General features: G+C 34.7%; 2 protein-coding genes across 3 annotated transcripts; one reads left to right on the top strand and one right to left on the bottom strand.

Moving 5' to 3' along the window:
• The first annotated feature begins 223 nt into the window (after nt 1-223).
• On the top strand, nt 224-1,661 carry mtTFB1 (mitochondrial transcription factor B1). Its single transcript, XM_034338324.2, has 3 exons — nt 224-1,020; nt 1,118-1,271; nt 1,345-1,661. Exons 1-3 carry the CDS (start codon nt 390-392, stop codon nt 1,628-1,630), a joined length of 1,071 nt encoding a protein of 356 aa, XP_034194215.1. The 5' UTR covers nt 224-389; the 3' UTR covers nt 1,631-1,661.
• Nucleotides 1,662-2,151: 490 nt separating this feature from the next.
• LOC117610673 (zinc finger CCCH domain-containing protein 15 homolog) lies at nt 2,152-4,363 on the bottom strand. 2 transcript variants are annotated; one of them, XM_034338318.2, is made up of 7 exons: nt 4,162-4,363; nt 3,831-4,038; nt 3,434-3,675; nt 3,157-3,360; nt 2,842-3,016; nt 2,558-2,761; nt 2,152-2,493 (listed from the first exon to the last, which is right to left on the bottom strand). In XM_034338318.2, exons 1-7 carry the CDS (start codon nt 4,228-4,230, stop codon nt 2,384-2,386), a joined length of 1,212 nt encoding a protein of 403 aa, XP_034194209.1. In that variant the 5' UTR covers nt 4,231-4,363; the 3' UTR covers nt 2,152-2,383. The 2 variants fall into 2 exon arrangements, with proteins under 2 accessions (XP_034194209.1, XP_034194202.1); XM_034338311.2 differs by having other exon boundaries at nt 2,164-2,496; nt 4,162-4,360.
• Nucleotides 4,364-26,993: the final 22,630 nt, after the last annotated feature.

Raw genomic sequence — 26,993 nt, 5'->3', positions numbered from 1 at the left:
TATGAAACAAGCAGAAGAAGTAGCTCTCTATCGGGCACTGAAATATAAACAGACTCGTAGACGTTGCATAGTAACAGGTATTTCTTTAGCTTGCTGTGTTGTGGGAATTTACTTGTATACCATACATACTGTGAGGCAAGAAACATTTTTGGATGATCTGAATGAACCTGAGAAAGTAATTCGAGAACCAGCTTCAAACAGTAATAAACTGGTTTAAAATTATTTATAATGTCTTAAATTTGTTCAATTCAAAAGTGTCATATGTTATTTATACAACAGCAGAAAACACTATTAATGTAAAAGTATTGTAAGCTAAACAAATAATTACTGATCATAAATAATTTGCATTAAATTATCAGTTATAAATATATAAATAAGAAAATAAAAACATGACTGCTTTAAGACTTCCACCTCTTCCAACTATAAAAGAAGTGTTGAAAATATATAAATTGAGAGCAATAAAACAGCTTTCACAAAACTTTATTTTTGATCAAAACTTAACAGATAAAATAATTAGGAAAACAGGAAATCTTGCTGATTGTTATGCATTAGAAATTGGTCCTGGACCTGGTGGATTAACAAGATCAATATTAAAACAACATCCAAAAAAATTAACTGTTATAGAAAAGGATGAAAGATTTAAACCTATGTTAGATATGCTAATAGATTCCTATGCAGCAGTTAATGGTGAAATGGAAGTTATATATAATGATATTATGAAGGTAGACATGAGTGATCTTTTTCCTACAAGTGTAAAGACAGCTTGGGAAGACCGTAGCCCTAAAATCAGATTAATTGGTAATTTACCGTTCAATGTTTCAACACCTCTAATAATAAAATGGCTTCATGCAATTAGCGAAAAAAGAGGTCCTTGGGCATTTGGAAGAACTAGAATGACTTTAACATTTCAAAAAGAAGTTGCCGAACGTATAATAGCTGAACCAAGTAATATACAAAGATGTAGATTATCCGTAATGGCACAAGCTTGGACGCGTCCAGTACTGCATTTCATCATACCAGGTGCACTATTAATTTCAATATTTTCTTTAAAATTGATTTACTTCTTCAAATTCTGTTAAATATAAAATTTATTCTATTTTGTATTTTGAAAAAATAGGTAGAGCTTTTATTCCCAAACCGGATGTTGATGTTGGTCTTGTATCATTTGTTCCTTTAGTGACTCCGCGTACACGACATGAATTTAAAATTTTTGAAAAAGTAAACCGACATATTTTTAGTTTCCGTCAAAAATACTCTATACGAGGAATTGAGTAAGTATAGTTTATATGAAAGTCTTACTGTGTTATCTAAATATTACCGTACATAATTTTATTTATTTTTTAGAACATTGTTTCCTGTGGAATATCGAACTGAATTAGGACAGATGATGTATAAACTTAGTGATTTGGATCCACAACTAAGATCAGTACAACTTACTGTAGAAGATATTGATAAACTTGTTACCGCATATAAATACTTACTAGAAAAATATCCAGATATTAGGATGTACGAATATCGTGCATCTCGGCGAATTGTATCATTATCTAAAATGAAAGACCTAAAAGTTATAGATTATGTTGAAGATATAAATGTAGAAGATACACAAGCTATACCTGAAATAATAAATTAAATAAATTTCTTTGCATGTTTGTAATATTTTGTAAGTTTGAATTTGAAAAAGAAAATATAATACATGCAATGTATAACTGGCATTATTTATACACATACAATACCAAGCACGATCGGGTTCCCACGTTCCGGTGCATAGCTTGCTTTTACACTTTCTCAGTGTATTTCTTCTTCAGTCACTCGTATTGCACTTAAACAGTTAAAAAGAATAAAATATATCTATAAATTATTTAATATTTATGTTAATCTTGTTAGTAATTACATAGAATGAATGCTTTTATTAAAATATGTTTCATTCTATTTGCTAATCTCGTTACGATATTATAAACTTTCATTCTGCTTATCATTAATTTGTATTTATGATAAAATTTTTTAAAATAATTAATAAAAATCAATAACATTTTAATTACTTCTATAGTTGCGACCTAAATTTATAGTTGTAACTTTCACAAATGGTAAATAACAATGGATTAGAACAAAATTATACTTTGAATCGTAAAAAGTTAAAAATTACAATTTCATTAACAGAATAGCGTTCATAGGTCCAGCTCTGTATATAAATATATATATGTATGTACCTATTGCAAATAGAACGTAAAAATGTAAATGAGAATATACAGGAAATTATATCTGGAACTAGTGAATTTACATATGTATAGTGTATATATAATAGGCAGATAATACATATGTTGTAAAAATACAGATAATTGAGACACTCAGTAGAAGGAAAAATTTAACAAATTATAAATCTAAATCACTCTTCTAAATCTAAATCTTCTAATTCCTCTTCTAAGCCCTCTAAATCTTCCTCCTTAAATAGATTTTCATTGATTGCTAATGCAGCTGCACCTTCACCAACCGTAACTACTACAAAAATACGAATCATTAGCATCAGAATTTTATAGCGATATGATTAGTTCATACGTACCAGTAGAATCTTCATTATTTGTAACTTTATCATCTTTCAAACGATCTATAGAGGCAACAGTTATTCCAGAAGTATCAATTTCACTAGGTTCAAAAGCAAGCCTGTCCATATCAAGTTCTCTATATTCAACTCTTTCCTCCCCTTCGTCTTCTTCTTCTTCTTCACGAACATAACTAGATATTGCTTCGTCTCCATCATCAATACCTACAAAAGTAAAAAATTAAGTGTTATAATGTTAATTATCTACATAAATTATTTATGTCATAAGTTTAAAATGAAAATACCATCTCCAGCTGCAAGCTCAGGATTGAAATAGAACATTTCTCTACCGGATATACCAACTTGCCGACCGGCTTTATAATCATTTCGTCTCTTTTCCTCATCTTTAAGAGCTTGTTCTTTCTTCTCCCTTAATTTTCTTTTCTTCCATGCTAAGAATGTCTCTAATGTTATTTTAGTCTGTTAAAATATTCAATAGATTACTCGACACTTTAAACAGTTATATTAAATACACTCGTAAAATATATTATTTATCACGTTACGTACATATATGTATGCATATATTTAATTATTTATGCTTTATTTAAATGTGTTCATACCTGATTTGGTCCTAAATTAGCTCTCTCTTTTTCAATTAAATCTTCTAATGAAATTTCATCCTTTTTATCCTCTTTCTTTTTATCTTTCTTTAGAACAAAACCAGGTGGTAGTGCATGCCTATAAATACATTTTTGACCTGAGGGACACTCCCAGAACCAACCATATTTTGCTTTCTCCACTGCTTCCAAAAAATGTTTACAAATCTAAAATGTAAGAAGTATTATTTTTTTAAAATATAAGTTTCAGAAAAAAAGATAAGTATAGAAATATACTCACAATATCAGTGGTTGGGCGATTACCACCACCATGCTTCTTTTCCACTACTTCTTTCAGCTTATCCTCATCCCATTTATCCATTGTATCAGTTTCCTTATCATCATCATCTCTCATATCACAGTATAATGAACGTTTTTCAGCTTTCCTTTCCACGCTTAAGTCATGAGAAAATTTACACTTATCTCCTTTTGTGCATTGTCCTTGTTTGAAAAATGCACATACCACTGATTTCGGATCAGTTCCTATAAATATGAAATGACTGTTATTCGAATGAATAAAAATAGCAACACAAATGAAACATACAGCTGTTATGAAGATAATAATGGTACAACATACAATTATCGGATATACTTGTTCTTTTAACTATATCTTTGCAAAAACCTTACTCATTTAATACCTTTATCTATTTTTTGTGTTTGCACAGGTTTAAATATGAGAGCTAATTCTTTCTGCTCCTTTAATTTTTTTTCTTTTTCGAGCTTTTTAACATTAGGATCTTCTAATTTCCGTGGGTTAACACCACCAGATTTTACCTGCTTCTCTACTTGTTGAATAAATTTCTGTTGTTTGGCACCTTTCTTGTTCTTTATACCGAATGTTTTATCCTACAAAAGGAAGACCGCAGTATTAAAAAAATACCGAAAATATTAAATCTATACAAATGTATCCTCAAAATATGCGATGCGGTATTTATAGGTTAAAAACATAAAGTTATCACGTTTAAATACCTCAATAACTTTTTCCTTTTTCTTCTGCTCCGACTTTTTGCTAGGAGCAGGTGCTTTTTTGGGTGGCATTTCATTCACTTCTTAATAATTAGAAGCGTAAATGTTCAAAAAATTTAATAATCGAATTTCTAAACGTATGAAAATTCAACCCTGGAGCAATTCATACATGCATTTGTAAATGTAAACGTAGTAGTAAAACATGACCATAAAATACATGTTATATATGAAATTGGCAGATATATCAAAATGTTTTATCAAATAATTTCTGACTAAAAATTTTTCTCTTTCAATTAGATTTATTAATAAAATTGAGCATCTGCTACATAAACGTTTAGAATATATTTCTATTTATTTATATCTCGATGCAGTTATGCATTAAGGTGATGCGAGCGTCGAGGCGTCGAGGCTGAACTTCAAATTCCGCGTTGGTAAAACAGTCAACGTTTCATCGAAAATTAGACCGAACAGAAACTGACTTAAGCGCCACCACATAATTAAACAATACTGACCATGCATTCATTATTATTAATTTTCTTTCCGTAAAATTGTAGTTGCAATGTGATACACTTCAGAATCTGAAAGGTATAGTTCCTGAAAAATATATAACAGAGATTAAATAGAAAAAAAAAGCATAAATTTCGCAGCCATTTCGCTCGTATTATTTTCTGCATAATTAATAAATGTACCATAGAAATAATGATACAGTTATTAATTAGTCATCAAATAATAACGATTGCCCAGGTCTCACCATAAGGAGGATAAAGTCATGGCCTTTCCAATGTACAACGTCTCGGCTTGAAATATCTTCGACAGGGTTGATTTCTTTCTACCATTGCGTATTAAACAACTTCGTTCTTTCTAAATTCCATATTTTGTGATTTTCTTTTTATTTTATTTTTAACCGACTACGAAAAGAAGGGGGTAATTAGTCAAAAATCATACAAGTTCCTTTTTCAGGAACTATAAAATTACTATAGTTATACGTTCTATATGGTAATATTGCAATCCCGAAAATACTTTTCTGAATTTAAACTATTGTTTCCCAATTAAAAAATATATAAATCTTTTTATAGTAGCTCTTAGCTTGATATCGTTTTCTAAAAGTTATCTTTAGAAAACGATATCAATTACCAGGTCACACCACGTGGAGGTGGCTACGTTAGTGACCCACCCTAAAATCATAAGAACGTGAAACCATTCAAAACAGACAACATAAAATAAAAATTTAAACAATACAATCTTGAAATAGAAAATAGAATTAACATTCTAATATCAGAAACAATTGAGAAAATAACAATTCAACAATAAAATGCTGAAATAGAAAATATAATTAACATTATAATTTCTGTAATAATTAACAAAATAACAATTCAACAATAAAATGCTGAAATAGAAAATAGAATTAACATCCTAATATCAAAAACAATTGAGAAAATAACAATTCAACAATAAAATGCTGAAATAGAAAATATAATTAACATTATAATTTCTGTAACAATTAACAAAATAACAATTCAACAATAAAATGCTGAAATAGAAAATATAATTAACATCATAATTTCAGTAACAATTAAAAAATAATTCAACAATAAAATGCTGAAATAGGAAATATAATTAACATCATAATTTCGATCACAATTAAAAATAAAATTAAAAATAAGAACATGAAATATAATTGATGTGCAAATCAATAAGAAAAGACTAATTTATTTCAATAAAGTAATAAACGAAAAAGAAATAGGGGAAATAAAATCGTGAGTTGACCATTCAACGAGCTGGGTATTGAACTCGTAAAATTTCGAGTTTAATACGTCGTGGACGGTATTATTCATACCGTTCAAGAAAAAACACAAAAAATGAAAAAAACAAATTAGCGAGCATAGTGACAGAATGACTGTCCATCCGAAGATGGAGAGCCATTAGTAGTTCCCCTCTTCTGGGCAAATTTTGCCGGGGCTCTTCAGCATATAGCCTCTTCTTTCTTCGGCAATAGCCTCACAAAAATCACTCGCGAAAATTTTACGTTTGCTCAGACATTTGTAAAAACGTAACACGTGAACGAGCAACGATCCCTTGAATCGCTACTCGCATACCTGCACAATTTTTGCAAATGTCCAAGCACAAAACACTTTTTAATTTCACTTCACTTCACTGCACTTTCACTTTAATACTTCATTTTTGTAATCGGGTCTAGTACCACGACTACGACTTACAAACTAATAAGGCTTGGCCTTGAAAAAATCAAGAGAGAATGCTAAATTAATTAATTGATAAATTAATTAAATTGCATTTTCATTTTTCCTCTTGATTTTTTAATTTCCAACCCCAGATACAAGCTTCTCACGTATTAGAGGAGAATACGAAGAGAAACATGAAAGCTTGCTCTGGCCCTGCCTACTTATAAACTAAACTCAATCACACCAGAAGTAAACTACCTGCCTGCCTATCGCTATATTTAAAAAAGGGCAAAAATCATTCTCACAAAAATTCACTCCACGGTTCTCATACAACCACCCGGGTGCAAAAATGCCTACACCTAGGGAGAACGTCCCGGGACGCCTCCGACACCCGAGTTCAATGCAACTTTCACACTCTAATAAAATCATACCTTTTTGCTGAAATCGACTGACAAATAATAGTGAACATTATGCTAAAGTAATACATTTCATTTTCGTATTCTATTCAATTATCTAATGTAAAAATTCAATTTATTCTTGATAAGTATTTTGTAATGTTATGGTAAGTTAAGATTGTTAATAAACGATACAAATCCCACATCCTAACCACACACACACATGTGGAACTTATATCGTGGTTCACTATTGGTTCACTACTTTTGTCAGTCGCCAAAATGTATTACACTTAAAACTAAACCTTGTCCACCGCCCTCCACCCACGCGAGTACATCTAAGTACCCGAATGAGCTTTGGGCATAAAAATGAACAAGGCCAAAGGTATTTTCACCTACCAGTTTTCTTCATGTGTGCTGAAATGCCTAAGCTAAAACGTATGATTAGCAAAAACTAAAGATGATATTCTCACTTTATTAAAAGTAAGAATATCGGCGAAATTTCACGGCTCCGATTTAGTATATGGGCTGGCCCCCCCAGGGGGGTTTATTTTTAATAAAAGTGACTCGACTTTGCAAATATAAAGCTTGAAGAGCAAATACAGAAAAGCAAAATTGAGCAACTATGACATAAAACATGGTGCACTGCTAATATCAGTTGGCAACGGAGGTTCTTAGGCCCCCTGGACTTGCGCCCGACGCTACATACCACCCACCCCGCCTGGACGTCGTAACGCCAGGACAGGATGCACCCCTTCGCTATGAGCGCTACCCGCCCGTCCAACACGTTGCATCCAACGGTGTCAGATTGACGGACGCCCATAGTATAGACAAAAGGACTACAGTTTAGAATATGGTAACATATTTTCATATGTTCCGTATTCTAAAGCTGCGCCTGCAAAGGCCTAGTAATGCATGGGTTTATCTCCCATGAGATGGTGTTTCACGGTCTTATGCCGCGGAATCCTTGTAACTAATTTGATTAAATAAATCAAATATTGGATTGAGTTTAAGAACCAAAAGGATTCCCACCAAATACTAGTCAGTGTATAGTCATATTTACTCTCGCGCCGGAAATTTTTCGCAACACTACTTAAATTTGAAAATTTTAACAGGGTAATATTTACCCTCGCGTTGAAAATTTTTCGCAACACTACTATAACTTGAAAATCCTAACGGGGTAATATTTCACTACACAACGATATGCGGGTGGATAAATGATTATGTGATAGAGTTCGTGAGGCTGAAGTGCGAATGATGAGTGTTTAGGGTCGAGAACCGTGAACGTGACAGAATGAATTTCAAGTACGAAAGACTTGCTTGAAGAGCAAATACCAACCCCCATGGGGGCCAGCCCATATACTAAACTGATGCCAATTTCACGAGTAAAATCGGAAAAACGTTTCAATTTCAAGAGCGATTTCGTTATCAAAGTAAGTAGTTATAATAATTAATAGTATTCATGCTTATTACTTTGATATTGAAATCCGCTCATCGCGAAATAAATTCTTGTACATATAAAAAAGAAAGTGTATTGTGAAGTCGGAGGGTCATCCGACTTCTCTACATTTTTGAACTCGAAATCTATATATGTAAATATGTACAAGAAAACCCTATCCTGAGCTAAGGCATAAAATACACAAAAAAGCAATTTGCACGATTATCATTGTATAAAATGATACAGTGATATTCGCGGGTCACTATGCTCGCTCAAAAAATAAAAATTACAACCAATTCCCGTGTCGCTACGGACCATTCGTCCTACGACATGATGGGAACCGGAGGAACTTTAAAGCATGCGACTCACCGATCGTTGACTTGCACCACTGCACTCGCCACGGATCTTATTGTTAGATTGACCAAAGCACTCATCTGAAAGCATAAAAATCACGATTCTTGAACGATATATGTTTTCTCTCAATTTGTTGTAGTTAATATGCTAATACATAGAATAATTCAAAAATATGCATGCAAAACTATATGGGAATAACTACACCATAAAACACGGTAAAACACATGCAAATACATCCCAAAACACTCGAAGATCAAAACCATAGAACACTATAAAATATTTGCAAAATTATAGTAAAACACATAGGGTACCAATCCATAAAACCTACTAATAAATCCGTATAAATATGCCAAAACACAAAGGGTACTACTCCATAAATCCCACTAATAAATCCGTATAAATATGCCAAAACACATAGGGTACCACTCCATAAAACCCACTAATAAATCCGTAAATATATGCCAAAGCACAAAGGAAACCACACCATAAAACACAATAAAGCACATGCAGGTACATGGGGTACCACACCACACAGCACACTAATGCACTTGTATAAAAATGTCAGAACACATGGGTGACCACACCATAAGTCGCACTAATATATCCGTATAAATATTCCAAAACATGGGAAACACTATAGGAAACACCATAGGCACACACAGTAACACACTGATAAATCCATGCACGAATATCCATAGTGTCAACCCGTACCGGTATATGTTTGACAGTTCGACCCGTATCCTTTGGCGGTCGCGATAAGACTGATTAGATTTGACCTCTCTACAGGTCGCACATGTACCGGCGCGCGGCGCGCGCAGTCAAGCATGACGTTCCGCTTCACCGGTTTCGCAGATTTAACTATTTCTATCTGATATTTGTTAATATTTGTTTAATTATTATTTTATATTTTGCAATTGTTTATTAATCAAATTATTGTTATATCTATTTAAATTGTTTATTTCTTTACATTTCCGCATGGGTATATTGCAAAATTTTGTTTAATTATTCTATTAAAAATTATTTAATTATTATTTTTAATTTTACAATTGTTTATTAATCAAACGAACGAACTGCGCCCTACAGAATGAACGAGAAACTAAATTTCTGGTCTGTTTTACCTTGTTGACGTCTTTCGCGAGTGAACAATCAACGAAATCGTAGTTTTCAAATTACTTCTACCTAGAGACTTGTACATCATTCCTTGGGTGCTCGTTTTATTCTATCCGACCCAAAGAATATCAGTCTGGTCCCTATTTGGACATACGATTCTCAGAAATGTTTATATTACGAATAAATTAATGCAGGTGAGTCCGATCCGCCATTTTCTTGACTGTGGACAGACAGCAATTTCAATATTTTACAACTTTTTGACGATTTGGGTAAAATAAAGACCAGAGCGCCATTCTTTAGGGTCTTCTGGACATGTCCCTCAAATTTTTTTGCATTCTGTTTGCATTAGTTTCTATATTCATATATAGTCACTGCTTCGAGATTATAGCACCATCCTTCTAAACAGACGGAAACTACTCAACAACTTAGCAACTGAGTTTTCAGAACAGGAACCACTATCACCATCATCTATAAGATAACTGCGGAAACTAGTCGGCAAATAGCTTCCGCTGTTTCCTGATAGATGGTGCTACAGGCGAAAACTCGATATACATCAACCCAGTAGGTCTTATTTCTGACGCTGTTTCTCGTTGAATGCCGACGACGTCTGATGTTGTCGGTAACGTGGCACGACGTTACATAAACTTCAAACGACGACTCTTACGTAATTCGAGGTTTAAGGCACCGGGAGAGGTGCGCATAACGCAACGTATAAACCGTTCGTCGTAAGCGAAATGTTTACACGCTCATGTAACCAACCTCTTACGCGCGCGAATGGTTGTATACCGACCCTCTCCTATAAGCGTATAATGCGACGCTACACAAGGTAAGAAGACCCGTTTCGTAACTCGCTATGAACGTTTCAAAGTCAGCGATTCCACTCCTCTTCCACGTAATGTTTGACTATCAACGAAAGCCAAGCAAAAATCAGAGTTAGAATCGATCACCTACCCGTTCGTCTGTCAAACACAATCGAAGTTCTTCGAATACCACGCACTAAGGTGGTCTAAAGATTGAACGAACCTTTCCGTAACATTCGCTAAAAATCCATTAGTTTCTTTCTTTTTTTCTTCCTAAAAGCAAAGATACTTGACAATTCGTAAGTCTATTCGGATGTACAAAGTTCTTTTGTAAGCTTATTAGCATCTTGTTACATAAATTTGGTCCACAATTAAATCGCAACACATTCATCTGAAACGTGTGATTTTCCTTAATTTTTAAGACGTGAATCATCCGCTTCACAGCAAAGTGGAAACACGAGGAAACAATTAGTAAATTTATTTGTCAATCCTTTTAAAGTCTGTTTCTGAACGTGGTAATCAATCAGCTGAATATGCATCCAATATTCAAAATACGTAAAATTTTGTCTATTTCCTCTAAAAATATACATTTGCATAAACATTTGCCGTGAAGATGTAACGCATGACGGTATATTTCCCCAAAGTTGTGTTAGCAAACGTGAAACCAGGTAAAGAAGCGAAACGCGAGGTCAACTTTTACCCCGCGAATTGTGCAATAGTCAGGCCTGTGTACCATGACCAGTTTCGTTTATTTTGTCTCGCGTAACCCAGTTAAACTGTGTATCGACGAGTATCCTGAATATCGACAATTTATAACACTTCTCCCTTCTCGCGCCTTGTAATCCGCCTTTACGTAATACCGATAATATAACCAAATGTATGTAACGATTGCATAAGGTAGACCCCTACCAGGCCTACGCGTCGAGCGGCGGCGCACAGCCACGGCATAATCTATTGTTTGGCAATAGTTATAGTTCGTTGTGTAACGGACTAGTTAATAGAGACGATCGATAGGTAACGTTGCTCGATTACGCGACGAAAAGAAAAATCGACAGCGAAGAGGAAGAAGAAGGAAAAAAAAAATTTATCCGCGTGTAAACCGCCTTCTCTTCTCGCAATGATTCGCGTTACGGAATGGTCTGACGATTCCGCGAATACACCCTTTGCGAATCACGTTACCGAACATTGAAGAAATTACGAAACCGATTTTTACACGTAATACTATGATTGGTCTTTGTTACTGATTATAGTATGTCGTAATTATTCCTTTGTTGTACTGTAGGTTTCGGTTAGTTCACGTTATGTTTTACTGAATTAATCATATAATCTTGGATGAAGAATTCTTGGCTACAGAAAAGCTTGAATTGTTTGTTAGTTCTTTTAGCATCGCTGAGTGAAATGGTAAATAGAAATTCTATTGCATGAAAGGAAATTGAACGTTTCGCGTAGGCGTACGTAACAGCGGGCCTACGGTACTTACATTGCAAAGCGTGTAATGAAGTAACTGAATACCTCAATTGACGAATTCAATTCGCTATCGATTTTAAGAATTTCAGAACGTTAAACTCTAGAGTCGAGGGGAGAATGACAGTGTAGGAAAAGAGTCGTTACGTTTGCCTATAAACGTTTATGCGGGAGAATTTGAATTGATGTTTCTCGGTTATATATTAAATTTTATACTATTTAATAATTAAAAATTGTATTATTTCGTTTCTGAATTACTTTTATCATTAATATCATCGAAATTAAGGTTATGAGAATTACTTCTTCCCCTGTACCACCATCTTTCCTAGGGAAGGTGTGAGTACTATAGGATGCTCATTTTTATGCTCTCATCATATGTCTGATCTAAACGAGTAAACAACTTCCAGGTTGAACTAGTTTCATCGTCGTGATCATTTAACGATTCATAACGCGTTATTTTTACGAACAGTCACCTCTTCAGATGTTTCTTTAAATTTACAAAAATACGCAATTCTGTCCTATGAATTTATTGATGGAATTAGAACGAAATTATCGGCACTGAAAACGAAAAAGAAAACATTACGAAACTGGCTAGCGATGAGTTTAAGTGACGTCCAACGCTTCTTAATGGTCACTTTATGTAACAACAATTCTACGCCGCTCAATATCTCAAGCGAACCGTTTGCTTCTTTGGCACTAAACACGATCGTACATACGTGTGTAAGTATGTGCAATATTATTCTCTCTTGCTCGTTGAGTTCACGTAAATGCGCCACGGCATTCTACCCGCGTAATTCGACGTATATGTATACATTGTACATACATGCATCAAGCTGACAGTGGCAACAGAAAGAAAGAAGGAACTCCGTGTACGGCAACTCGAGCAGAGAAGTAAAATTGTAACGAACCCAGTGAGCCAAATTACTTATATGTAATTCAGGGTGGTTCATCCCCTTAACCTGCTATCGAAGGAAATTGTACGCGTAACGATTATGATCGTGGCTACCACTTTATTGCAACACGATTGTGCCATCATAGGTACACGACAATGATTGCGTTTACCGCGGCTGGAAATTCGCAACCCGTAGGTGTTGATTAATCTCGACGATGCACGCGACCGCGCTAACAGAACACGATACCGACATTTAAACGAACACACGGTCTTTACCTTATTTTACGATCCATGTTTTCTTTTCTAGCAATATACAAATACGTTTAGAGAGAAAAACTGATCGGTTTTAACTTGTTTCTCCACTTAACTTGCAATTAACCGGCTGCTTGTTTCGTTTAATCGTGAGTTATTTCAGAAGAGATATCATCGATTACTTTACCGTTGCAGTTGTTGGATATAGCTTTCATTTGTTAAAATTCATTCATATTTCTATACCAGGCATTAACCCTTAGATCGAGGGATAAAAGTTGATGAAGAAAAAGGTGCCAGTCAGTAATGGCACCCTATATATACTAATTTGTCATAATATGAGTCATAGGGTGACAATGAGTCATAGGGGAATGACCTCCCATCATATGTACTTTTTTATTGATAATGCAATCATCGAAACATCAATTTATCGATCGACAGTTAAATTTCCAATTTTGGTAGGTTGTCATTCATTATATTTTCACTGAATTCGTGGGTGGTTATTTCTTTGACAACGCTGTTTAAAGCAACCACGCTACAACGGGACACAATAATTCGTTTATTTTTATTATCAGTTCGCCTTAAGCGTCAAATCGTGATAGCACACAGTTGCAGGCTTTTAAAACTCTTTACTCCCACTCGTGTTACGTAAACAGCAAGTCAAAGCCGGGATACTTTCACGTGCAGATTTTTGTTACCCATTGTAGTAAGCTGTAACCGTATTGCACTGTTTAACCGCGAATGTGAGAACGCATTCGTTACACAGTTACCATTTGTGATATCATACGGGTACTCACAGTTGCGATACTCTGTTTATTACGCAAAAAATGAAACCGCCATGATTACCGCACTTAAATTGTTAAGCAGGAAAGAAACAACAGATTTAATTGTTTGGTTTCTTTTACGGTAGTTTTATTTTATATGATAACATAAACAATTTTGTATACCTTCACGGCTTTGCGTGCATCGGCAAGCCACCCTCGCTTATCTACTGTTTCTGTCAGCTTAAAATCAAAGTTAACTACTAATTTCAATAATTTTGACATCGAACTTGCCGTAACCTAATCTAGACATATAAATAACGAAAAAGTTGAAATCGGAGGGGGAGTTGCTTTTCTACAATTTCACCTTAATAATTAAAAATTATATTCTTTGTTTCTAAATCACTTTTAACATTAAGATCGTCAAAATTAAAATTATGAGAATTCTTTCTTCCCCAGTAACACCATTTTTCCTAGGGAAGCCTACTTTGCTCAATAATGTACACTGTTTTACAAATGGTTCAATTGTATGCGCATATAAGTGGTCGAACAATGGCTACGATGCGATGATACATTTTTTTTGTCGTTCAAGATGTTTACACATTTGACCACCTACGTAGAAACAGAGGCTAGTGTTCAATGATACCCGCTGCGGTCTGCTTCATGAATAAAAGATTCTGGCCATAAAGCAACAAGTTAATATCTCTGGCAATGAACAACGCGTTAATCTTTCTGCTTTATTGTCTACCGGATAACTCGTGATTCAGATCTGTCCTTTGTGAATAATTTTCTATGCAACTGTCAGCTGTTGCAACGTGACCTATTACAATAAAATGATAACGACGTGGTTCTTACGAGACTATTGATATTCATCAATTCTATCCATGAATATTTCGTTAATTACAACACTTTGAGTTGGATAACTATAGTTGCCTGTTTTATGACGGGTGACTAGTTTATAGTAGGGAAAGAGTTAATCATCCACAGTAATTGATCAATTAAGAAATCATTAAAGTTGTGGATTTTTCTTCTTATGTAAAGTTTCCCATTTAGAACATTGTATCTTCTTAACGAGTACGTTCCAAGGTTTCCGTAATGCATTCACGCGAGGAGCATATTGCAGGCAAAGTTAAATAATTACAAATAGCCCCCGCCATTAGCATGTCTGGAGCAACGTTCAATTACGATAATGTAATCCTTTCCAAGCTGACAGCCGGCAAATCCAGCGTTCGTTGCCCTTCTCACAACCGAGGGCCATTTGAAATTCCATGGTACCACTAACTCTGGGATAGGAGAAGAGATCGGCACGATTTCCTTGATTTATGGACCATGCAACCGCGCCCTGATAACTCGTTAGAATATCGTCCGACAGATACATTCTGGATTCTGGATTACGACAGACAACGAAGCCAGATCTCTTTTTTTCTTCGAATAGTTCTACTTAATTAACGTTCTTAAGCTATTATTATACAAGGTTCCGTTATGCCTTTCGTTATAATAGCTGTCCTATCTTTCAATATTTATCGACACGCATACTGCTACTCTTCTATCAAGACATGGTAATTAATGGTTAATGACTTACACGTTAAAGTACCTACTTAGGTTCTTAACTCTTTGACAATCGGTATCACATTTGAATATTAGGGGTATGCAGGTATCTGAAAATTTCGATATTCAAGTTTGGGTTGGATCTAATGGGGTGAGATCTTGAAAAGTTATCCAGCACATTGAGAGAGGTACCCATAATTTTAGGACCTGATTATCCACTCGGAATTATACGTGATAACATATGAAAACACTTAGAAACTTAAAAATTTAAGGTAAATTTGAAAAATTATGATTCTAAAATACAATGTTGGGTTCCAAATTGAGTTCAGATCCCGAAGGGAGTTTGAGTTCCAAAATGATATTTGCGCAAACCCCAAAACTTTTGATGCAATTATTCTGTATCATATTTTTATCTATTAAATTACGCGTTAATCATAATTTATCGATTGGAAATATTGCAGCATAGACCCTAAAATTTTTCTAGAATCGACTTTTTATCGGCCAGATCGTTATACAATTGTTTCGTACGACACGAGGAATCGAACATTGAACTTTTAGACCGAAGTCTCAGGACAGATAAGCCGCGTAGGCGAATCGACGCGACGATTATCTCGAGCGAGCGTGACTCGATCGAGTTTCTATTTCCAGATGGATTTCAAATTTTTCTCGAATTCCAACGGTGTTACGTAAGGGCGCGTGTCAACACGGCGTTACACGCGTTGATTGAGCAACGTTCAAACGTACAATGGGAATCAGGAAACGTGGACGTTCTTTTTTATATTTTCGATCGTAAGAGTGGTCACCAGATACTTTTTCCATCAACAATCCTATGCAATCGACGTTTAAATCCTACCATTTAGTTTTATTTATCGAATAATATGTAAATGTATATAAAATATTACGCAAATTAAACGGTAATACGGCACTTATAAATAGCTTAACCAGTTTCATGAATGAGCCAAGTAAATATCGAGGGGGAAATATTGATGGCTATGAAGAAAGAAACTCTAGAGTTAATTTATTCGTTATTACTCACAGAGACAAGTTCTTGGCTTTTTTGGATTATTTCAAAGATACCAAATGGAATAGTAGTTTAAGGGGTCTTCCTAATGTGATGATTTTACAAAATCCAATCTTTCTCTTCACTAAAATTGACGATGTTACAGACTGCGAACCAAAGTGGCCCGCGGGCGAAAATCTGAATGTTTAATTAGAAAGAATTAGTGAAAAAAAAAGAAATTAATACTTTAACCGAGGCCTTGATCCCTTTAATATAATCTCTCCCTAAAAATGTGGACCTTCACCATTTAAAAATTGTGCGAGGAACATTGATCGTAAAGGAACAATCAATTGACAAAAAGAGGACGAGGTGTACCGAGCATGCACGCTTAAACACAATGGCATTCTCATTAGCGGGCTGTTTTAATGATGGTAACGAGCGGCGCGCGACCGGTTCCGACATGAAACCGGATGCACGCGCAAGGTACCACGTTAAATCCCATTTACGTTGGTGCAATATTTCGAATCGAATCTGAATTTCGCATATTTAACTCTTAATAGAGATGTGGGAAAAAATAACTACAGTAATTAATTCAAAAAAATACCGTTCCTCTCATTTCGTTGAATTTTCGTTTTAACGAAATTGTCAAGATACTTCTGTTGAAATGTATACTGACTTTTGTTGTGATAAAGAATAATTTTATATTTATTCTTCTACTTTATTTTCAATTTAAAATTAAGTGTTAAGTTGCACGTACAAATGTCAAACTAAAGAATGTTTCTCGCAATCAGAATGATCTTTTAATAATAATCCTGCCATTTTCACGTTTAATTGTTCAATGAACCTTTTGTAATTTGTAGATGTACTACTCAATAAATTTCATTGCTAGTTGCTTGTCGTTTGGGTAATTAAAATAAATGGTAAATTTATGATCAAATATACGTGTTGTTCGTTACTGTGCTCATTACTATATTCAAACTGAAAACCACCTAATATACGACAACGTAAGAGTCGTTAAATGCATTAATGGCTGTTACGCAATAACCCATATCTATATAATCTTACGTAATGTCGTGGCAAATAATATTGTGGCGACGTGCTATCGTGAAATGCAAATTCGTATTTCGAAAATGATGTTTCGTGTCTATCGGTTGAAGGAAGCAGAATTTCGTTATGTCACATAGCCTTTCGAAACGGATAGAACAATATTATCTTTTATCATTAACCATCGGATAGCGAGCCAATTTTAATTTAATTTTCTATTTCATATAATTTCATTTTCTAAATACACTGTTCCTTTAAATATTATTCTTCTAATATATAAACCAGATTAATATTCTTGCATATGTTTTATAAGTTTGGGTCATTATTGACTTAAGTTCCGCTGTTGAAGAGTTAATTTTGCCCTCGTCTCTGCAAATTTTCATCTCTCATTTGTTTCACAATTGAAAGCATTTCTTCTCGATTATGTTAATCATATTTACTTCAACATGATATCACGAAACAAAGCGAAACTAAATTTGCATTGAATGGCGATATTACCGAAACGCTTATTGTTAGTCACCAGTATTATTACCTGTATTTTTAGTTAGACTTCTCAAGCACACAGTATCTATCTTCGCTAATTCAATAGTAATTATACGCATCGAGATAATCTCACGATTCTATCATTAACACAGAATCAGTGCTGTAACCATTACATGATAATAAATCCGTGACGTCTATCTGGAAGCATAGTATAAAGTTTATTAACTATAATACCTGAAAATGAGGAAAATTACATGCTATGATAACACAATTAATTATTGAAATTATCATCTTTTTTATAAATATTTCCCGCATAAACGTTTACTCGCAGGCAGTGAGGGCTATGTATATGTAGAGTTCTCCTCCATCATTTTCGCCTTGATCAGTTATGGGAAAGGTCGGGAGAAGGGCGCGTGGGACGTCGCCATTTTCTCATGAAAAGTTTGATTTGATCGTGAGTGTACACTCCTAGGGAAAATGGCGATATAGGGAAGGGGCCCTATTATACATAGGAGGCTGGTCCTAGTAAATATACAATTACTATGTATATTTCTCACTTATACATACAATACAAAATTGTATAATATTCAATAATTGGAAATTATATTATTTTGTTTCTGAATTACTTTTGGTATCAAGAAAATATAATTCTGTATTTTCTGTTCATTTTTTCAAGAGATATCAACGTCTTCTTGATTGTACCATAATTACTGGAACACCTTGTATATGGCAGCGAAAAGTTTCCCGCGTGAAAAATGATAAAATTGCCTATTACCAAATTTGGATACGACCTTTTTAATGAATCATACAGTTGCATAATTTCCGAGAATCAGCGCGTGCGCCAACGAAATGGCTCTAACATTTCCGCTGTAAAATCGTCAAAATTCCCTTTCCTTCTCTATTTTTTTTGCGCTCTTTTTTCTTCAGAACAATAATAGTCGTAAAGCAGGTTACGTGTCGCTTTTACGCCGGTGGGCACCAATGTAAAGCTCACCTCGTAACATCTAACTCGAAGGAACGAGTTACTCAACGTGCTGATTGTTACGTGAGCGGTAGTTCTGTAACAAGGCGTTACAGCGTCCCTCGTTACGAATTCGTTGGATCGAGCATGAAACGAAATAACGTGCATCGAATATCGCCGCCACCTTCGATACCTACTCTCTAATTTATCCTACCCCGCACATAGAATAATAAATTTAAATCCTTATTTTTTGACAATTTGCATTTACCTATTATTACTCGTACATCACTTTCCACTAAGTGACAGGTTTCGCAGTTTGATACACTAACCTATATATTATTTGTGTGAATGTGAATCCATTGAAAATACTTAATACATATCTTAAAAAAAGAAGAAATAAAAAGTTACTTATTCTTGCGAAATAATTGGTTTTTAACAAAAAATCTGAAAAAATTCGAGAATAATAGCTATGCTAATATATTATTACCATAGTAATATAATAGTAGTGCTCATACATTTTTAATGAGACATCGCGTTTTTTGTAATTTTCTTTTACGGCTTTTCACTTTTTGCAATGGAAAAATCTGAAAAAATTCCTTAATATGTGTTACCAAGTTTGAAGTTTGTCAGAATTTTTGCAGAAACTGGAATTTCGATCTTTTCCCTGACGCACTCTGCGTTTAATTTGGTTTAAAGACTACCCTTGACTACTCTTGGTTATCCCCCTTCATATTTTTTGGAATTTTTCCCTATTGGACATCATGTTAGCTATTATATTAACAGAACGATCATAAATCAAAACAAATTGTGCAAAGTCAGTTTAAACAGAATCATTAATTTTCCCAAGCTTTTGTAATAGCAGTTGGTAGGAAACTATTTTAGTTTATATTTGATTGACCCATGTTTATTCTTGTAACGAGACGAGACAGGACTGTACGCGAAGATGACAAGCCCACGGGATACTTTTAAAGCTAGAGAAGTATACGTAGAGTAAGATTCTGGACCAACTTGTAACATTCCATGCATTATGCGTGTTCCATAATTAATCGTGCCACGCCCGCGCCAGAAGTCTCGGGTGTGCTCGCAGTATCTTACGTATACCTACCACGTACATGAATGCATCGAGCGCATTTCCCTCTGCATTCTGATCGAAACGGACGAACGAAGAGCATGTTTCGAGAAAGAAATTTCGCCGACGGCCACGACAGAAATTATGGAAGCTATCCGTTTCTGTGAGAATCTCAGCCGAGCTGCGCGTGGATGTTGCAAGTGCAGTTGCAATGAGCCTGAAAGCTGGAGAACTGTGGGAAAACGGAATTGCGGTTAGCTCGGAGACTATGCTTTGGTTAGATTTGATTAGAAGTCCTTTGTGTCGAAGGATCCGCTCGTTGAGAATGGTTAATTACTTCCTTAATAGAATGGGCTTCAGGTGCGATTGAGCTTTCATTGAATAAAGAAACATTGGATAAGTTACTTTTAATACTAATCTCCTCAAAATTAAGATTTTGAAAATTTCTACTTTTTTCGATACTATACAAGACACACTTTCCTTGATGGTACCGGAATTCTTCAATTTTTATTTCAATGATACTGTATATTATACATTAGCAGAGCAGGAATTTAATTCTGTTTCAGTCGCTTCATGTATTTTTAAATCTAAAATGCACAGAAATCATTCCTTTGTAACCAAATTTTGCGATTAACATTCTAATTGCAATTCGTTACAACTCGTAGTGGAACGCGTGTATCGTGTTTCAAATACATGCATTCACAATTTCTTATCGAACTTTGCTTTCAATAGATAGATGTAGCAATGCAATAAATTATTTCTCCTCATTATCGAACGCAGACAAATCAAAGTTGCTGGAACTTGTTATGGATAAGATAGCAAATCTCTAATAATAACTTTCGCATAATGTGCATTGTATCGATAAAATTCTACAAGTTGAACTGCTTTTTTGTCGCGACGTTTGCCGGTAGAGACATAGTTCACCGAGCACAAGCGGTATGAAAATGAGCCCGTTAAGAGAGGGTCATTATCGAGCGAAATAAATACTTTGTATCGGCGGCATAATTACCGCAAAATAAATGTTGCTTCCAAGGTAGACGAAGGTTTCGCGAGAAAGTTGATTCTCGGAATTCGATGCTGCAATAACAGGGAATTCCTATTTATATCGTGATAACTTTTATCAAAATACAAAATAAAAAATAAAAGTAATTACTGATAATTCGATCGTTTATATGAATCGGTGAGTGGAAAAATAGTGCAAGTCCGAAATTAGTAATTTAAAAAATAAACTAAAAGCGCTTTCGAGATAAATATAGATACTCTTGACCAGCTGCATCATTGTCGAGCGGATTGAAACAACGCCTCATTAATCGCAACGCGTACTATTAAAATACCTCGAGACGAAAAGGAGGGATTAATTAACCCTGCTTATAAATAATCCCGCATTAATCAGCTGAATCGCGGAGTAACTGTGAATGCATGGTACGTGGGAATACGTTAGTTCCGATGAACGATAAAGGTCATTACGACCTGGTGAACAGATGATAAGTAATTACAGATCAAAGACACCAATATAATCAATCAATCTCCTCGATGTTTAACACCGTCGTCGAGGACAAGACGAAAGGCGAAAAGAGCAATGTCCTGGAAGATTATTTTACGTAACTCGACTTCCTAACCTTTTCTATTCCCCAGTGTGGCTGTAAAGTTTCTGAGGCCATGGAAATTATTTCGAAACTGTAACAAATTTTCTAGTCGTGATTATGCGACTCGAAGTTTGCGCTCCAACTATTGCGAATAATTCATGGTATACGGGAATGAACCATGATTCACGCTGAATCGGCGGATAAACTTGCAAATAGGGATATATATATTCTAATTTCTACTGTTTTCGATTTGTTAACTATAATATTATGACTATCAAATACAAAGCGTCTATATTTTCAATTAGAGAAAAATATCTACGATAGAAAATATTCTAGGTCCATGTATGGCTAATTTCTTTCGCCAAAAATACACGACCACCGCTGCTAGTAACTGATGCATGATCGAGCGATTCGATACTGGTTTCGTCCAGACACCAAGGATAAACTGAGGCAATGTCCTAATGTCATTTATATAACAAGGCACCACGACCGTGAATTTATCGATTCTGCCCGGTTATCGTCAACTTGGCTAATCTTTAACTGACGATCCACTTCGTTCTTTGTCCATGAAATTGGTCCCGTCGATTATGACGGGAATCTTTGCGGAGCTGACAAGCGGAAGAACGATCTACTCAACTTACAAGGGAGGGAACCACTCGAGTATAGCCAGCTAACTTTTAATGCTCGTGCATTTTTCCTTTCTTTGATGCAAATATCCTTCTCGAAGCCAACATGGTTTTCTTGGAAATTGATTCGACCTGGAAATTCGAATATAGGTTACAGCAGAGTTTCCATTATTCGAATCAACCTCCGATCTTTACTGACCCGGTTAAAAACTCCAAATAAGCCCCGATTTTCATTTTCTAAATTTTAGATATTATTCTTTCAATATACAAATCTATCTACCTATTTTCTTCGATGTTCGGGGTAATAAAATAGAATATACACTGTTCGACGAATGAACATTACCGCAAGCGCGTGTGTAATTGAAATAAATCAATTGATTTTAGCTCATGATGAAATTGGTGAAATTTGGCAATAAATGGACCACGATAAAAGTAGGTTATTCTATAATACATAACACACTTCGGCTGTTATTACTCATAACTCTTTGCCGAGCATGTAGGCGTTCACGTGCTTTCATCGAGCCCGAACAATGGATTACGGACATTTAGAGGAACGATAGAAATCAGGTTCATTATTCTCGCACGGTTGGAATAAAATTCGACGAAGACGAAAAGGAGATATCGATAGCTCGCAGAAACGCGATTCGATTCGATTCGATTGTTCCCTATTCCTCTATGTCTGACCGTTTCAGGGTGAATAGACGAACACCTTTCAAACAGTGCACATTTCACGCGTCGAATATCACAGCAGAAATGAAGGTGTGCAGTAAGATACGTTGTAATATCTTCTTCCTTATGCTACACCCACGAATCTGTGAATTTTCATTTTTTTTAAATTAAAGCCGCTGATTGAACTTCACTTTGGAACACACAAAATTATTGATCATTCTTTTGTACTTTAAAAATATTTGATGAAAATGGCTCAGAAATATTAGTTTTAACTTTAGGATCTTAAACATACAAAGCATATTTAGATAGACATGCGAGGTATTTCGCCAAAAATCTTCTCCCGTCGAATACTGTTAGAAAATATGAAAAAGGTGAAAAATTTTGTGTACCTCAAAGTAAAGCTGTTTTATGAATGTATATGTTATTTAAAAATAACAAAACCAACCTAAGTTTTACCTAATTACACGGTGATTAATTTATAAGAAAAGATAAAAGTAGAGAAAAGAAAACGGGGATGAAATCAGAAATGAATTTCGTTAAATTAATCGTAGCGTTATAAGCGTAGGACTATTTTGATAATTACTTTTTCACGATACATTAACAGCTGAAGATTGATCAAAATCATTGCATATTGTGCAGCTTCAATGGAGAGAAACGGAGTGCGACATTCTTTGCGAGGGTTCGTTAAAAATGAACGCTGCTGAAGCGGATACGCCCGACAGTTGATTAATTGGCACTAAATATAGACGCTATAATAATAATACGAGAAGCTCGCGGTTCACAGGCATAAACGCGACCGCAGCTCGCGTTGCAGAATGCATACCGTGACTTTCAACTACCGACATCGCGGGGAACGAGCTGTCCCGTAATACGAGCGATGAAAACCCGATGGAGAATCATTTATACAATCCTTTGCCTAAGCTTCACGTTAAACTCCTCACCGTAATTACCGTTCATTAGATGTTAATTTTGATAGTGACGTGAATTCGAGAATAAATTAATAATTATTAGACGATGTAATAAAAGTTACGTGACAATGTAAATAATTGGAACCCGTTGAATCGGTGCAGTATTCTAATCCGTTTCTTCGAGGTTGTTTCTCACATCAATGACGAATTAATTGATAACGTCATTACTCGACTTTGTTCTAATTTACGCAGTCCGACTTCGAAGAACGGTGTACAGGAAATGATAGAAGTGAACAAGAACAAAATGGAGCCGAGCAAATATGTGACGGGGTGCTAATTTCAAACTCAAGTATGCAATAAAATAAAATGTTTCAAATCGTACACCTGAATATCCATTAATGTAGACCAGACATTATGTAATTAACCTTATGGTGATCGCGTTTCCTGAACTAGTTCTGTTACATTATTAACATTTATACTACTTGTCACTATCAAATAGAGCAAATTGTAAATAAAATTATAAATGAAAAATAATTAGTACATAAATTACAAGAAAATGTGAAAGTCTATCGTATTGGAAATATCGTATACCATTAATTTAGCAAAATCCTTCTTCACAGCATTCAATGAATTAAAGGTGTTAGTGGAAGAAAATATTTAATTTTGTCATTTTATGAATAAAAAAAAATAAAAAGTAGAGAAATTGTTCAAATATAAAAAAAGTTAAGCGTCAATCAGGTTCTGTAGAATTAAAATTTTTTAAAATTTTTTAAGTGGATTTAATTACCTTAATCTGTAAACAAAGTCAGAGAGGTGTGATAACAATTTGAATAGTGCAGAAATGTTATAAAAATTGACAAACATGAGAAAATATCTAAAATAGTGTAGAAGAGAAAAAGAGGGGGTGAGAGAAGGAGAGTCTCATAATATGGTAATGCCACACGTTCAGTGGGGCATAGATGTTACATAATGGTACACGGGAGTACGAGAGACATCGCGATACACAAACTGGCTGGCTATCAGAAACCTCGAAGGCATTATACAACAGACACACGAGCAACACAAAGAATCGAGAACATCATTACGGAGGTACATGGACGTGATCTATAAAGCCGACGCTCGTATACAATTATTTGCAACAATCTGAGAGATCACGTTTTTCGGTTCTAATCACTTGCTCGTTATATTCCGAGGGGAAAAAAATGGCAAAAGAAAAATATAGGAAACGATTGGATGAAATTAATGGAGGACAGCTTGAAATCCGAGTAACGTGGAATCTCTTAACGACCAATAATAATTATCGAACGAACATTTTTAGAAATGATTAACTCATTCAGAATTATTGGTAGGATATATGGCTTCACGTTCAAATCGCTGAATATTCACTTATGCAAGTTTTCGCACATTCAAAGCACAAAACGTAAAACTTGAAGATAAATGGAACAAAATTAAAGAATAATTCCATCTAATAGAATTCGATTCCTTTTTTTTTTTTTAATTTACCGTTATTGAAATATCTTTCCTGCTCGTAACGGGAAGAAAACATGATAAAGAAGACGTCTTCGTTAGATTGGATTTATGAAGTACTCAAACACTTACGTAAAGACAATTATCAATGACTTCAGATAACTACAAAAAAGAAAATTTATTCCCGACTGTGATACATTGTTCAATATTGAATTCCATTTCAAATCGGACAATTCGTTTAAGGATTCTCGATCACATGGAAAGATTAAAAAGGACCGTCTCCGCGTCTATGATTGCCTTAATACTACAGTTTGACTTATAAACTTGTTAGTCAAATGAGGTCATCCGTTGATCAGTGGACGGAAAGTGATTCACTGACACTTAACGTCGACGATGATGTAACTCAAGATAGTTAGAAACGATGATACAAAGTAGCTCGAAAATCGTCTGCGAATACGACGTGGTAAAACAAGACAAAACATTTACGGACGGGGCATTTTTCCTTTATATCACCCATAAATCTAATCGACAGCGTTAAAACACTTTTTTTTAAAACAACACTTTTTTAAACTCGCTTCGTCGTACGCACGGTTACATAAGAACGTATCTAATCAACTGTTCTCCAATTAAAGTTCATTGGCGCGCTTCTTTTCGCGGGAAAAAAAGAATAAACGTCATGCGTCTAATTACTCGATGCTGATAATCATTGCAACTCTGTACGATTGCATTTTCATTTCTCCTCAGTGTATAATACGTAATCGAGAACGACAAATGTCACGCGAGTTCGCACGCAAATTGCTTTTATCTCGAAGGATTATCTTTGGTTTCGCAAGTCCAAGCCCCGTATAAACGATATTCGAAATAGTGAAAGTTTGCAAAATTTCAGCAGCTCTTGTACCTACGGTGAACAATATATCTTAACACCGACATTTATAACCACTTGGATAAACGTTTTCAAAAATAATGGACCATTGTTGTGATATTAATGATCCTATCGTAAATATACTAAATTATTGTTTACCATTAGACATATATACCGCTCTGTTCCAGAAAATATTAGGTATATAAATTAATTTGATGCCTTGAGTATTACATTTTCTTAATTATTGTTTATTTAAATATTTTTCCACTGCTTCTGTGTATTTCAAAAGTGACGCGAAAATATAACAATAACGATTAGTTCAATAATTAGAATTTCCATGACTTTTTAAAAATAAATGTTTAATAAAAAAAAAAAGAAAAAGATGTAGGATTAATTTGTACACCTAATAGAAAAATAAGTATATAGTCAAAATCTACGTCAACAACGTATGATAAAAAGACAGGTGCGTACACGAGATTAAGTTAGGTTTATCCAAGAAAGGTGGAAATGTCCCGGGTTTTCGCCCTTTCTTTTAGGCATCCCCAGCAAAGATACAAATGTAGGAAAAGGCCCTTCTGTAGGAAAAACTTGAACTGATATTTATCTATTATTCATATTTCTCAGTTACATATTAAATTTTATAATATTTAATATAAATTATATTACTTTTAATATTGATATCGTCAGAATTAAGATTTTGAAAATTCCTGCCTCCTCTATATCGCCATTTCCTTTAGGAAACGTACTCGCGACCGATTAACAATGTATTAATTTCTCCAATACGAATTACTCGAATCATTGCATTTTTGACCGAGGAATTTCTTGGATCACGATGCCTCCGGTTACGAAATCATTCGGTACACGTACCAAGGAGTCTCTGCTGAATCTCACGGCAGTGCATCCTGCTAGATTTCGTAACTGCGCTCGTGAGGTTCGTTTAGCGCAGGGACGAACCATTAGGACAATTTTTCC

Source organism: Osmia lignaria, chromosome 10 (assembly GCF_051020975.1).
Source record: "Osmia lignaria lignaria isolate PbOS001 chromosome 10, iyOsmLign1, whole genome shotgun sequence".
Taxonomy (NCBI): Eukaryota; Metazoa; Arthropoda; class Insecta; order Hymenoptera; family Megachilidae; genus Osmia; species Osmia lignaria.
Note: the sequence above shows the minus strand (reverse complement) of the source record. Positions and strands in the feature narration are given on the sequence as shown.